At 41.3% G+C, this 15,425-nt stretch overlaps 1 protein-coding gene across 3 annotated transcripts in view; it reads right to left on the reverse strand.

The window, feature by feature from the left end:
* Nucleotides 1–15,425, reverse strand: part of vps8 (VPS8 subunit of CORVET complex) — a 432,205-nt gene that overhangs the window by 145,866 nt on the left and 270,914 nt on the right. For all 3 annotated transcript variants that reach the window (XM_078403484.1, XM_078403485.1, XM_078403483.1), the window contains one exon: nucleotides 14,080–14,160. In XM_078403484.1, coding sequence (XP_078259610.1) covers nucleotides 14,080–14,160 — 81 coding nt within the window. The remainder of the gene's footprint in view (nucleotides 1–14,079; nucleotides 14,161–15,425) is intronic.

Below are 15,425 nucleotides of genomic sequence, written 5' to 3' on the forward strand. Positions count from 1 at the left end.
CCCCTACCCCCCCTCCCCCCTCCCCGTTACAATGGAAACCCTACGGGGACGGGCCCAACGGGGAAAGAGGGGTACTGGGAAAAGGGGAGGTCCCCCTCCCTCCCCCCCTTCCCCCCTCCACTCCACCCTCCCCTCCCCCCTCCCTCCCCCTCCCCTGCTCCCTCCACACCTCCCTCCTCCCTCCCTCCCTCTTCCCTCCCTCCCATCCTCCCAGTTACAATGGAAACCCTACGAGGACGGGCCCAACGGGCCCACTCGGTCTAGTAGTTTATAAAGTCCCATGCCACTGTTAAAGGATACCTACGCAAACTTATCATGCAGTAATTATATTCTCTTACGGCAGCATTTCTACAGAGGGTTCACTTAATATCTGTATTTCAAATTTACGTACACACTTTCCATCACAAATGTGGATGTGGATATTTCTATAAAATCTAGTTGACAAAAATGTATGCAGATATAAGATGTTTAATGTATTAAAATAGAGAACTTAAGTAATCCATAAAATTCAGCAAAGAATGCTTACAATAGGCAATAGACAATAGGTGCAGGAGTAGGCTATTCGGCCCATCGAGCCAGCACCACCATTCACTGTGATCTTGGCTGATCATCCACAATCAGTACCCCGTTCCTGCCTTCTCCCCTTATCCCTTGACTCCATTATCTTTAAGAGCTCTATCAAACTCTCTCTTGAAAGCATCCAGAGAATTGTCCTCCACTGCCTTCTGAGGCACAGAATTCCACAGATTCACAACTCCAAGTGAAAACGTTTTTCCTCATCTCCGTTCTAAATGACCTACCCCTTATTCTTAAACTGCGGCCCCTGGTTCTGGACTCCCCCAACATCGGGAACATGTTTCCTGCCTCTAGCATGTCCAATCCCTTAATAATCTTATATGTTTCAATAAGATCCCCTCTCATCCGTCTAAATTCCAGTGTATACAAGCCCAGTCGCTCCAGTCTGTCAACATACGACAGTTCTGCCATCCCGGGAATTACCCTCGTGAACCTACGCTGCACTCCCTCAATAGTAAGAATGTCCTTCCTCAAATTTGGAGATCAAAACTGCACACAGTACTCCAGGGGTGGTGTCACTAGGGCCCTGTACAACTGCAGAAGGACCTATTTGCTCCAATACTCAACTCCTCTTGTTATGAAGGACAACATGCCATTAGCTTTCTTCACTGCTTCCTTTCAGTGACTGATGAACCAGGACACCCACATCTCGTTGTTCTTCCCCTTTTCCTAACTTGACACCATTCAGATAATAATCTGCCTTCCTGTTCTTGACACCAAAGTGGATAACCTCACATTTATCCACATTAAACTGCATCTGCCATGCATATGTCCATTCACGCAACCTGTCCAAGTCACCCTGCATCCTCATAGCATCCTCCTCACAGTTCACACTGCCATCCAGCTTTGTGTCATATGCAAATTTGCTAATGTTACTTTTAATCCCTTCATCTAAGTCATTAATGTGTATTGTAAATAGCTGCGGTCCCTGCACCGAGCCTTGCGGTACCGGACTAGTCATTGCCTGCCATTCTGAAAAGGACCCGTTAATCCTTACTCTTTGTTTCCTGTCTGCCAACCAATTTTCTATCCATGTCAGTACCTTACCCCAATACCATGTGCCCTAATTTTGCCCATTAATACCCAAGTGGGACCTTATCAAAGGCTTTCTGAAAGTTCAGGTACACTATATCCACTGGTTCTCCCTTGTCCATTTTCCTAGTTACATCCTCAAAAAATTCCAAAAGATTAGTCAAGCACGATTTCCCCTTCGTAAATCCATGCTGACTCGGAACGATCCTGTTACTGCTATTCAAATGTTCCGCTATTTATTCTTTTATAATTGACTCCAGCATCTTCCCCACCACCGATGTCTGGCTAACTGGTCTATAATTTCCTGTTTTCTCTCTCCCTTCTTTCTTAAAAAGTGGGATAACATTAGCTACCCTCTAATCCACAGGAACTAATCCTGAATCGATAGAACATTGGAAAATGATCACCAATGCATCCACGATTTCTAGAGCCACTTCCTTAAGTACCCTGGGATGCAGACCATCAAGCCCTGGGGATTTTCAATCATAATGGATATTAAAAAGTTCAGATTCTTATTGTGATGGAGTGACCTAGTGGCGTAGCTGGTAGTGCTGCTGCCTCAAATGCCAGAGACCTGAGTTCAATCTGTGTGGAGTTTGTATGTTCTCCCAATGACCAATCTGGTTTAGACAATAGACAATAGGTGCAGGAGTAGGCCATTCAGCCCTTCGAGCCAGCACCGCCATTCAATGCGATCATGGCTGATCACTATCAATCAGTACCCCGTTCCTGCCTTCTCCCCATACCCCCTCACTCCGCTATCCTTAAGAGCTCTATCCAGCTCTCTCTTGAAAGCATCCAACGAACTGGCCTCCACTGCCTTCTGAGGCAGAGAATTCCACACCTTCACCACCCTCTGACTGAAAAAGTTCTTCCTCATCTCCGTTCTAAATGGCCTACCCCTTATTCTCAAACTGTGGCCCCTTGTTCTGGACTCCCACATCCCCAAAATGTGCAGGTTCATAGGTTAATTTTCTTCTGTAAATTGATGTTAGTATGTAGGGAGCATTTGCGAAGGTTGGCGTGGACTCAGTGGGCCAAAGGGTTTGTCTCCTTTCTGTATCTTTGAACCAATCAATTAATTCAATCAATGATGGGAATCTGGTGTTCAATTTGGTACATTTCCTTAAAGATCTGTTGCCTATTTTTCTCTTTTAAAGTCCATCATTCTTGCTATCCTAGAGCCGTAGACATTGCATCTCATAACTTTGTCCCATTTGCTTAATTGCCACTGTCAATTTATTGTAGGTGCTGTTGTGTAATTATTAACTAAAATATCATAAAGATTTATAATTTCAGTTATATCAATGATACGACTTTTCAATGTTGTTCAATGTGAGAATGGCATGATTCTATTGATAATAGCCATCTATATCTATCTATATACTAAAACTTTCATTTGTTTGTTTGTTTGTTTGTTCCTGAACTACAGCCAAAACGGTACACGATAGCGCGACAATTTTAGGCCCACCTTACCTCACTGTCATCCCTTTGGTGCTAATGGAAAAAGTTTCATTTAAATCGGTGTTATATTTTTAAAGTTATTCACATTTTAAAGTTTAAATCTATCTCCTAAGGAGGGATGGAGGGAAGGCGATGGGGAAGGGTGGGATGGGGGAAAAGGGGGGTTGAGGGGGATGGAGTGGGGGGGGGGGAGGGGAGGGGGAGGGAGGGAGGGGGATGAGGGGGAGAGGGTGCTGCACCAATGCAGGAGCGGTTTGAGCCCAATGGGTCCATTTGGTCTAGTAATAAACTAAAAACTGCCTCAACTTTAAAATCGTTATTGGAAAGTGTTAACCTTTTTCAAAAGAATTTGCATCTAGAATATTGCTTAATTTAATGGGTGCAAAGTAAGCTTGATACATTTTGATATGCAAACTCACTGGACAACCAGTCAATGTAGGTTTATGTGCCTAGATACACCAGTTTTCTCCAACAATGTGACAATGACAGATCGGGACTAAAAATATCACAGGCTTGCACAAATTTAAGTGACAAGTTAGCCAATCATCAGTCATCTCAGGATTATATGCAGGGTTCTAGTATGGACATCACAAATTTACTGTTTCTGCACAAATAATTGAGAGAAAAAGCTAGTGCATGCAATTATTTGATTTGCAAATTGTTTTGCACATTAATAATAATAATAATAATACATTTTATTTATATAGCGCTTTTCATATACTCAAAGACGCTTTACAGAGATTTTGAGAACATAGGGAAATTAATAAATAGATAAATAAGTAAATAAATAAATGAACAGAGAAAGGAGACAGTAGGTGAGGTGACCTTCAGTGGTTGAAGGCAGTACTGAACAGGTGAGACTTCAGCGATGTTTTGAATGTGGTGAGTGTGGGGGAGTCTCTAACGGTTTGGGGTAGTGAGTTCCATAGGGTGGGAGCAGCGATGGAGAAAGCCCTGTCCCCCCAGGATCTGAGTTTAGTCCGGATGTGGGGGGATAGGAGATTGGCAGCGGCAGAGCGGAGGGTGCAGGTGGGAGTGTGCCTGTGGAGGAGGTCGGTCAGGTAGGATGGGGCCAGGTTATGGAGGGCTTTGTAGGTTATGGGGAGGATTTTGTACTGGATTCTCTGGGGGATGGGGAGCCAGTGGAGTTTATAAAGGACGGGGGTGATATGGTCACGGATCGAGGTGTGTGTGAGTAGACGGGCAGCGGAGTTTTGAATGTATTGAAGTTTATTGATGATTTTGATTATTTAAGAGTCATTTTCTATTTGGAGGTATTATGGTTTAGCTGAGTTCTGTTTTTAATGTAGAATTTACAATTGCAATACCTCTGATAAGAATTGGAAATGCTGAGCATTTCCTAATTTGAGGAAATGGGAATATTGAAAAACAAATTAAAATAATACCACACGCACAACAATTGAAGCTCAAACTTTACTAATCAGATGCCTTGAGCATCTGATCTTGACAGGTATTTATTCACAAAATGCTGGAGTAACTCAGCAGGTCAGGCAGCATCTCGGGAGAGAAGGAATGGGCGACGTTTCGGGTCGAGACCCTTCTTCAGACTGATCTTGACAAATGCTCTCCACTTGTCCTAGACTGTGAAGCAGGCCAAAGATGGCCCTCTCAAGGATTATGTTGTGGTGTAGATTTTTTTTTTAGAGATACAGCGCGGAAACAGGCCCTTCGGCCCACCGAGTCCACGTCGCCCAGCGATCCCCGCACATTAACACTATCTTACACACTAGGGACAATTTTTACATTTACTCATTCAATTAACCTACATACCTGTGCGTCTTTGGAGTGTGGGAGGAAACCGAAGATCTCGGAGAAAACCCACGTAGGTCACGGGGAGAACGTACAAACTCCGTACAGACGGCGCCCGTAGTCAGGATCGAACCTGAGTCTCCGGGGCTGCATTCGCTGTAAGGCAGCAACTCTACCGCTGCGCCACCGTGCCGTGTAGGCGTAAGTAATTCCAAGGTTATAAGACACTGAAATCGAAAGATGTACAATCTCTGCTCCTGCTTGAAGGGACTGAATGGAAATACAGAAACAGAATAAACAGCATGGAAATGGGTTATTCGACCCAAATGATTTGTGCTGATGTTTATACTGTCTCCTCCCATTCTATAGTGTACCTTGCCTTTCCTCTTCCTCTCATAATGAACTTCCATTCGAAAGCATTCAAAAACATTCGTGATAGAACATCATAAGGAGCTTCCAGACAACTCTGCCATTCAATATCACAGCTGATCCTCTACCTCAAGTTACCTGCCCATCTGATCCCTATCTTGCTTGATTCTGTTACAATGAATCTCAGACTAACCACTGAACTCACTCAGTCCTCCGAGGTAATGATTGCAAACCTTTGTAATTTTTAGAATAAAGGAATATCAACTTTATTCACCCTAAATGGATGGGCTTGTCCTGAGTTCTAAACTAACAAATAAAAAGTTGCAAGTACTGGAAATCTGAAATAAAAACAGAAAATGCTAGAAAACCTTATGAGGCGGCATCTGTTGAATGTTAATTGTTTCTCTTTCCAAAAATGCATCCTAACTTCTTGAGTTTTCGAGCATTTTCTGTTTTTATCCAAGTTTTATGGTAAACCCTGAGGAGACAGGCTGTCAGAATCCACCCCCTCAATTGCTCCCAAGAGCCATTGATGCCTTTTGAAAACACCTATTCTTCAGTCATTTCAATGGATGGGCTTCAAATGGCTTCCTGAAATCAGACTCAAAATGTACTTAGATCCCTCCTTAGGTAAAGGCCAAAATCACATAAAGGTATGGATTCAGGAAGCCTAGAACAACTACTGCTTGACTCCTCTAGTCCAGCTGCCTGGAAGTAAAGACCAACATACAATTTGTCTTCCTAATTACTTGCTGCACATGTAACCAAAACTTTGTCATTTGTCAGTTTTAAGAAATCTTTTTCTTTAAATTCCTTCTAGAGAAATAGCATATTTTTGCTCATCCGCTTGTGTTCATCCCCCTGCAGTGTCTTTGCATCATTACAGTTCACTTTCCCAATTAGCTTAGCACCATCCAATTACACTTATTCATTTCATGTGAGTCATTGATATAGATTGTAAATAACTGAGCGCCCAAATCCAATTAATATGGCACCCCACAAAGCTATTTAAATCAACCATCTTGAATTTTCAACAAGGACTAGGCAATATAAATAATCTTCCCCAGATTAACATTTCTTTCCCAAAGTGATTGTTCCAAAGGTTTTAATCCTAATATTTTATTTCAAAACATGAATAAAAGCTGTCATGTCACTCAGCCCTGCGGATTTCTGTTGAAAACAGTTGTGAGGACCTTGAAGAAGATTTGCCAGGAGCAATATCTTCAACACAGGTAAAGGTGGGGATTCATGTTTGCCCTCCTGTGCTGAACGCACAATGTATTAACACATGCACTTTTGAAATTTTGTTCTATTGACTTCACTACTAAAAGGCAACATGGGGAGAAAAGATGAAGTACGAAGGTAAGCTAGCCAAGAATATAAAAGAGGATAGTAATAGCTTCTTTTGGTATGTGAAAAGGAAAAGATGAGCATAGACAAATGGGGGTCCCTTGAAGACAGAAACAGGTGAATTTATTATGGGGAACAAGAAAATGGCAGACGAGTTGAACAGGTACTTTGGTTCTGGCTTTACTAAGGAAGACATAATCTCCCAGATGTACTAGGGGACAGAGGATCTAGGGTGACAGAGGAACTAAAGGAAATTTACATTAGTCAGGAAATGGTGTTGGGTAGACTGATGGGACTGAAGACTGATAAATCCCCAGGGCCTGATGGTCTACATCCCAGGGTACTCAAGGAGGTGGCTCTAGAAATCGTGGACACATTGACGACCATTTTCCAATGTTCTATAGATTCTGGATCAGTTCCTGTGGATAGGAGGGTAGCTAATGTTATCCCACTTTTTAAGAAAGGAGGGAGAGAGAACACAGGGAATTATAGACCAGTTAACCTGACCACGATGGTGGGGAAGATGCTGGAGTCAATCATTAAAGATGTAATAGTGGCGCATTTGGGTCACAGTAACAGGATTAGTCCAAGTCAGCATGGATTTACGAAGGGGAAATTATGCTTGACTAATCTTCTGGAATTTTTTGAGGATGTAACAAGTAAAATGGATAAGGGAGAGCCAGTGAATGTAGTGTATCTGGACTTTCAGAAAGCCTTTGATAATGTCCCACACAGGAGATTAGTGGGCAAAATTAGAGCATGTGGTATTGGGGGTAGGGTATTGACATGGATAGAAAATTGGTTGGCAGAGAGGAAACAAAGAATAGGAATTAACAGGTCCCTTTCAGAATGGCAGGCAGTGACTAGTGGGGTGCCGCAGGGCTCGGTGTGGGACTGCAGCTATTCACAATATATATGAATGATTTTGAAGGAATTAAAAGCAAATTTGCAGATGACACAAAGCTGGGTGGCAGTGGGAACTGTGAAGAGGATGCTATGAGGATGCAGGGTGACTTGGATAGGTTGGGTGTGTGTGTGCAGATGCAGTGTAATGTGGATAAATGTGAGGTTATCCACTTTGGTGGCAAGAACAGGAAGGCAGATTATTATCTGAATAGTGTCAGATTAGGAAAAGGGGAAGTGCAACGAGACCTGGGTGTCTTTGTATGTAAGTCACTGAAAGTAAGCATGCAGGTACAGCAGGCAGTGAAGAAAGCTAATGGCACGTTGGCCTTCATAATGAGAGGATTTGAGTATAGGAGCAAAGAGGTATTTCTGCAGTTGTACAGGGCCCTGGTGAGATCACACCTGGAGTATTGTGTGAAATTTTGGTCTCCTAATTTGAGGAAGGACATTTTTGCTATTGAGGGAGTGCAGCGTAGGTTCACGAGGTTAATTTCCAAGATGGCGGGACTGTCATAAGTTGAAAGAATGGAACGACTGGACTTGTATCCACTGGAATTTAGACGGATGAGAGGGGATCTTATCGAAAAATATAAAATTAAGGGATTGGACACGCTAGATGCAGGAAACAGGTTCCCAATGTTGGGACCAGGGGCCACAGTTTAAAAATAAGGAGTAGGCCATTTAGAACTGAGATGAGGGAAACCTTTTTCACACAGACAGTTGTGAATTTGTGGAATTCTCTGCCTCAGAAATCAGTGGAGCCCCTTTCATTGGATGCATTCAAGAGAGAGTTAGATAGAGCTCTTTGGGCTAGCAGAATCAAGGGATATGGGGAGAAGGCAGGAACGGGGTACTGATTGTGGATGATCAGCCATGATCACATTGAATGGCGGTGCTGGCTCAAAGGGCTGAATGACCTACTCCTGCACCTATTTTCTATGTATCTATGTACTCCAAGGAATGGTGAACAAGAAAGCATAGGGCCGGTCCATTGTAACATGCAGGGTTGATAGTGGTATATCTGGCAATAGTGATTTCACTGAATGTCTTGAGGATATGGTATAAATACACACAGCTTCACTGCATGATGAGTTGCAGATGGAACTGTACATGGTGCAGCCATTGAACTTCCCCACCTGTTTCAAAGGGCAGGCCATTAATAGGATCAGTTCCAGGGCCAAGATGACAAAACCACCAACAGACAGGAAAATCCTCCTTTGGGCCAGGTACACTCCAGTTGATAAGATGCTGTGGTCAAGGATGTTAAACTCCAGCATGTAGCTGGAGACATGCTGATGGTATTTGGGGAGTATATTCCTGAGTTAGCTTGATTGAAGTCAGCAGTGATGATGACCAGGGCATCAGGGTTTGCTGTCTCACGAGGGGTGATGACTGAATATAATTCATCCACTGTCATCTCAGCATTGGCTCAGGATGGTATGTAGACTGTCAACAAGATGGTAGAGACAAATGGCCTTGGTAGATAGATGTGACAGCAGTTTAGAGACAGGTAATGCAGGTTGGAGAGCAGAAATGAGCTAAGACCGTTACATCAGTGTACCACAAAGCATTGATCAAAATAGCAGATGCCACTGCCTTTCCACTTGCCTGATGATTCAGTACGATAAATGGACAAACCCTCAGGTTATATAGTAAGGTCAGGTGAGTTAGAAGTGAGCCATGTTTCAGTGAAACAAAGAACAGAACAGTCTCTGATCTCCCTTTGAAACAGCAACATTGTTCTAAGCTCTTCAAGCTTGATTTTGAGTGATTGATCATTAACTGGTAATATGCTGGGGAGGGAAGACAAATCCTTACCGTTTCCGTTGCACCTGGACTCACCCCACCCACGGCCGTCTGTACTCACAGCCGTGCTGGTATTGTCGAGTGTAATAGGGATAGTTCCAGGAGCTGCTATGAAATAGTGATGATTCACAAGTTCACAAGTTATAGGAGTAGAATTAGGCCATTTTGCCCATCGAGTCAACTCCTCCATTCAATTATGGCTGATCTCTCTCTGCCTCCTAATCCCATTTTCCTGCCTTGATTGCAGGAGATTCCTACTCCTGCCCTGCCTGATTCAATGTTGACAGAAAACTTTTGGCGCTGGCACTAATGATTAATCTCAACGCTGGAACGAATAGATAACAAGAAAAATCAATCATGTAAAATATCACCACTCCCTGGCGACAGCTTAAACGGAGTCCATGCTTGGTCAGATGTGCAGCCTTAGAGCATCATATTGCTACTAGTCAAAGTACTTTATTTCATTTTTCAATGAATCAGTAATTTTCTATATTAACTACAGATCCAGTTGGTCGTTCAAAAGTAATCATCAGCTGGCATTACATCAATATGTCTTGTGCATTGATCTAATAGCTTTTTCGATTTCCAGAGCTTTATTTTATTTCTGCTATCACATATTCGGAATTAAATTGGCTGAAGACTAGCTCTGTGATGTTGCAGTTCAGGAAGAATAGAGAAAGGAATTAGGATTTCAGGTTGATTGCAAACAATATAGGCTTTCTTTTGCACCCATATGCTGAGCTCCACCATTATAATTGCAAATGTGCTTAACAAGACTCTGCTCCATGTGCTGATACCTTCCTCTACGCTTGTTAATGAACCACTTCGGCCTCTGGCTTCATTATAATTGTCGAACAGGGGTTTTGCCAGGGAAGGAAGTTGCAAGATGCTGTGTGATTCATGTATAAGAAGGCACACGTCCCTTCGGATATCAAACTCATTCAGTACCTGGAATGGGCAGGGTGTCTTATGAGAAAAGATTGGATAGACTTGGCATGCATCCATTTGAGTTTAGAAGAGTGAAAGTGGACTTGAATGAAATAGATTATGAGAAGTTTTGACAGCAGATGTGGAGGAGTTGCTTCATCTTGCAGAAAAATCAAAAAGTAACAATTATAATTTAATATTATGTGGTTGCTCAGTTAAGATAGAGATGGGGAGATTTTTTTTCTCATAGAGGATTGTAGGACTGAAACTCTACAAAGCATGGTGGATACAGAACTGCATATATTAAGGTAGAGGCAGAGGATCCTTGATATGCACGAGTTTGATAGATTTTCACAACAGACAGAATTATGGATCGAGATTACAATTAGACCATTATGACCTTAATAAATTTCCGAACAGGCTCATTGGGCTCAGTGGCTTCCTCCTGCTCATGAAAACACAAGAGACTGCACATGCTGGAATCTTGCGTGAAAAACAGACTGCTGGAGGAACTCAGCAGGTTAGGCAGCATCTATGGAAGGAAATGGACAGCCAATGTTTGGGTCAGAACCCTTCTTCAGACTGATCACATCCAAAAATGACCCATTTATTTGAACTCTTTCCCGAAGCGATTGTTCCAAATGCTTTAATCCCATCTGGACCTGCACCTATTTCTCTCCTCCCCCTCTCCTTCCACCTACATTCCTTTCTCTAGCTTCAGAATGTGCAACTCTTCAGACCTTTTGACACACACCTTTTGTCTTTTCATCTCTGGCCTTTGTCCAACCATCTTCACCCAAAATATCACCAATTCCTTCTCCCCAGAGATGCTCCCTGTCCTGCTGAGTTACTCCAGCATTTTGTGTCTATCTTCGGTTTAAACCAGCATCTGCAGTTCCTTCCTACACACTTCCACATATTACCTGCCAAGATTTGTCTTAAACCTTCTCTCGTCCTGCTTTCCTCCCCCTACAACCAGTCTGAAGAAGGGTCCCAACCCAAAACATCACCTATCCATGATCACCAGTAACGCTGCCTGACCCGCTGAGTTACTCCAGCACTTTGTCTCTTTTTTGTCGAAAATTAGACTCGTTTCAAAAATCCAAATTAATGCTATCTAACCTTGTAACATTTTTCATGTATCCTGTTACATTTTTTCTAAGGTAGTCTCTTGCATTTTGGCCTCTACAGATGTCAGGCTGACTAGCCTGTAAGTTGCCTGTTTTCTCTCTCCTTCTGAATTAGTCCAAAGATGGGTCCTGACCTGAAATGCATTTGTCCATTTCCCTCCACAAATGTCGGCTCACCCACTGAGTTCCTCCAGCAACTCTCCTTTTTTTTGCACAAATTCCAGCCAGTTCATTCATTCTCATGTGCCTCCAATTACTTCTACCCATTGGAATGCAAGATTGTCAGCTGGTTTAGAATGGCCAATTGACTGCCAATGGCAAATTAAAATGAAGAAAAAAGCAAGCTCAATATTAAATCACTCCATGGAAATTGATCAAGACAGACAGTTTGGAACACTATTATAATGTCGAAGTATTCTCCAAAGCCTGAAAAGCTTTTCTTAAAATTTGCCCAAGATGCTACCAGATACAGGATGAGATAATGGCCAATTATCACAGTGTAAGAATATTAAAGCATAACATAAGGACCCTGTGTTACAAAACAACTCTCTAGATTTACTTGCTGATCTGGCTCTTCGAGCATAACTAACAAATGGCTTTGGCATCCACACAATGAAGTCCCCTTTTAGATTTGAATAAAAAAACCCACATAAAAGCAAAATCCAATGCATGTGCAATTAGAACATTGAGATTAGCCATTAGGATGGTAATTATGAGATGTTAAATCCTCAGGCAAAATAGCAAAGTCTGAGCTGATGTGTGTCTTATCACAACTAGAGCCATTTCAGAAATGCCTAACAATTGCATGTCAGAGAATTAAGAGGGCCATATGAGTGATAGGTCTGCATATCCACAACTCAATATTAAGGACCATAGAAGGAATTAATATAAAAGATGGCTATTTAGAAACTGACAGCTCACTGACCATCCATTGACTTGCATATATGTTTGTAAAAGAACCCTCTAAAAACTTCTGAATACCAAATACCACATACCAAATATCAAAGGGATATATAGGAGGTGCCACCTCAAAAATTCAACCAGAATCATCAATGACCCACACCACCCTGGCCACATTCTCATTTCACTCCTACCATCGGAAAGAATGTGCAGGAATCAGAAAACTGTGACCTCCAGGTTCAAGAATAGCCTTTTTTTCCCCCAATGACCATCAAGCTCTTAAACACCACATTGCAATAACCTCGACTTGAAACTGCAAACTGTCTTTGGTTGCACTCAGGACTTTGGGTTTTTATTGCACTAGTATTATGGGTATTAATTAATTTAATTTTTGTTTATGTGCATTTGTGGTTACAAGACTGTTATGCTGCTGTAAGAATTTCATTGTTGGCACATATATCAGTTAAATGCTCTTGACTCTTAAAACAAAGCCAACTCCAAAATAAACATGAATCTCAAATGTTGCATTTTCACACAAGGATTCAACATCTCATAATGACCATCCTAATACCCAACCTTGATTTTCTAATTACACTTGCATTAAATTTTGTTTTTGCATTTAGTTTGGGAATAGCTTGGGTGCATTGAAAATTCTATCACTCAAGGCAAGTAGATGTCAGGGATATTAGGGTAACTAACTTCTTCTAACACTAATGGCATATTGAGATATAGAAAGATAATTAGTCCCCAGTTTGCTGTTTAAAGCTGCTAAAAATACCATGATGATATTTGTCCAGAAATAATGAGATTGACTGTTGGCAACAGCTAACTTACCTACAAACTCTAATCATACTCAGTGGTATTTAATATATTAACAAAATCTAACTATTTTAATTGTAGAATTTAATTGTACACGTATTGTGGACTTCAGCAACCACTGATATCATTGTGACAGTCAAATTAATTTGGGTAATCAAGTATCATAGAGGCAGGACATTAGTCTGCAGCAAGCTAAACCTATAAGCAGTCCAGAGTTTATTTAAAAAGACCCTATACAAACTGATCAAAAGTCTCAGTAACTCCTCACTTTAAAAGGAGTGTGACATTTCAAACTGCAGTATGGAGCACTCACATAACAATTGTGTTGAAATCAATCTATCACATGCAGTATCATATCTTTGACCATGAATGATGGGCAGTTATCCAATTTTCATTACGATGCTTGAGAATAGTGGTAGTAATATATCTAACCATATTTATTTAACTCTTCTGATTTCTGTGGTGGCAAGCTTTCAGTACCTGACTTGCGTCTGACACCAATACATCTTATTTAATATTGTGGATAAGGCAAATCTCGTATTCATAATGGGCATCTCTCCAGCAATAAATTATAGACAAATAATTATATATATTAAAAAATGAGATTTTTCCAAAGGTGCAGTCTTCAGGCAAACATGTCATCGGATCCTCCCAAGATTTTAATAAAAATAACTTTTTTGCAAAATGTTTGTTTTGCTCTGAAACATTTTGTGAGCATTAATTGCTGTAATGAACAAGAAAGGTATTAGATAAGTGATATCTAACGAGGACTGAGGATACAAGATAGTGAAAAAGCCCTCAAGATCCTTTAACTCTAGAGATGCTGCCTGACCCGCTGAATTACTGAGTTAGCACTTTATGTCTATCCTTATTAGCACTACCTATTCAAAATCTATTTGAACTAATATGGTTTCAAATTAATTCCATCAACTTTACACATTTAAAAACAATTTTACAAAGCATATCCAATTGGCAACAATAGGCATTTGTAGAAGAGAGAATTTGTATAAATTGCAATGCCTATACTCACCAGCTCGTAATTGAATGTGTCTATCATTCCCAGTATAAGGGTTTGAATTTCTCCAAGTTTTCCTTTCCCATACATTGGATCCTGCATGTAACCAGATATGGAGCAAGTTATTAAATATCTCAAATGCACATACGTCAAAGCAGGACAATTAGGTCAAAATTCCTTAGAAAAAATGCTTATTAATAGAGCTTTTAATTAGAGAAACTGTTCAAAGGTGGTGCGAACACCACTATTCTCAAGCATCATAATTAAAATGCTGCTGAAGATTAGACAGAAAAGGCAAGATGAAAGGGATAAGAAGAGAGTGGTAAGTTAGGCAAACATGGTTAAGGTTTGCTGGTGCCAACAATTTTTGGTTTGCTGGCCCAATTTTTGCCCCAGCCAACAATGGGCTCAATGTGGCTTCCTTGGTCATCTATTGGCAGCCCTGATTTGTTCTGGCCTTTTCCTACATCCAGTTTCCCTACTTATATTTTAAATCAGAAGAAGGGTTTTGACCCAAAACGTTACCTATCCTTTTTCTCCAGCTGATCCTTTGTCTGACCTGCTGAGTTACTCCAGCATTTTGTGTCTATCTTCGGTATAAACCAGCATCTACAGTTCCTTCCTACACATGGTTAAGGTTTACTGTCTGAAGGCAGAAAAGATGATTGGAGAGATACACAGAACTGCAGTGTTTGCACAGTGAAGCAAGGCTGGAATTCATTGTAGCAACTTGAGGCAACTGAATGTAGCATCCTCGAATGCAATTTCATTGACATGGGTAAAAACATGGTTAATAGAAGACCAGGGCTTGAAGCAGATAAATGCAAGGCACATTCTTGAATGAGTTAAAATATTCAGGAAATAGGTCAGGATAGTATTTTAGAAATGTCGCTTTAATTTGATGAACTGTACTCCAAGAATTAAAGTGTTAGCCTGCCCTACCTCTCCCTGTAACTCGAATCCTGTCAACACCCTCGTATATCCTGCTTTATGGCATCTTTCCTATAGCAAAATGTTCAAAATGGAACATCATGCTCCAAGTGTGGTCTCACCAATATTTTGCCAACTGCAACATGTCTCAACTTGCAAACTCAATTCCATGCCTGAAGATGACAAAATCCTTCCTCATTACTCTATCAACCTGTGAAGCCACGCTCAGGAAACGACATACTTGTACTACTGGAATCATCTACGCTACGACACTCCCCAGGGTCTTACCGTTCACTGTGTAGGTCTTGCCCTGGTTTGATTTTCCAAGATGCAATACCTCAAACTTTTCTGAATTAAACTCCATTACCCATTCCTCAGCCCACTCACCTGGCAGATCAAGATTTCACCACATTTCTTGATAACAATCTTCA

This window comes from Rhinoraja longicauda, chromosome 8 (genome assembly GCF_053455715.1).
Source record: "Rhinoraja longicauda isolate Sanriku21f chromosome 8, sRhiLon1.1, whole genome shotgun sequence".
Lineage (NCBI taxonomy): Eukaryota > Metazoa > Chordata > Chondrichthyes > Rajiformes > Arhynchobatidae > Rhinoraja > Rhinoraja longicauda.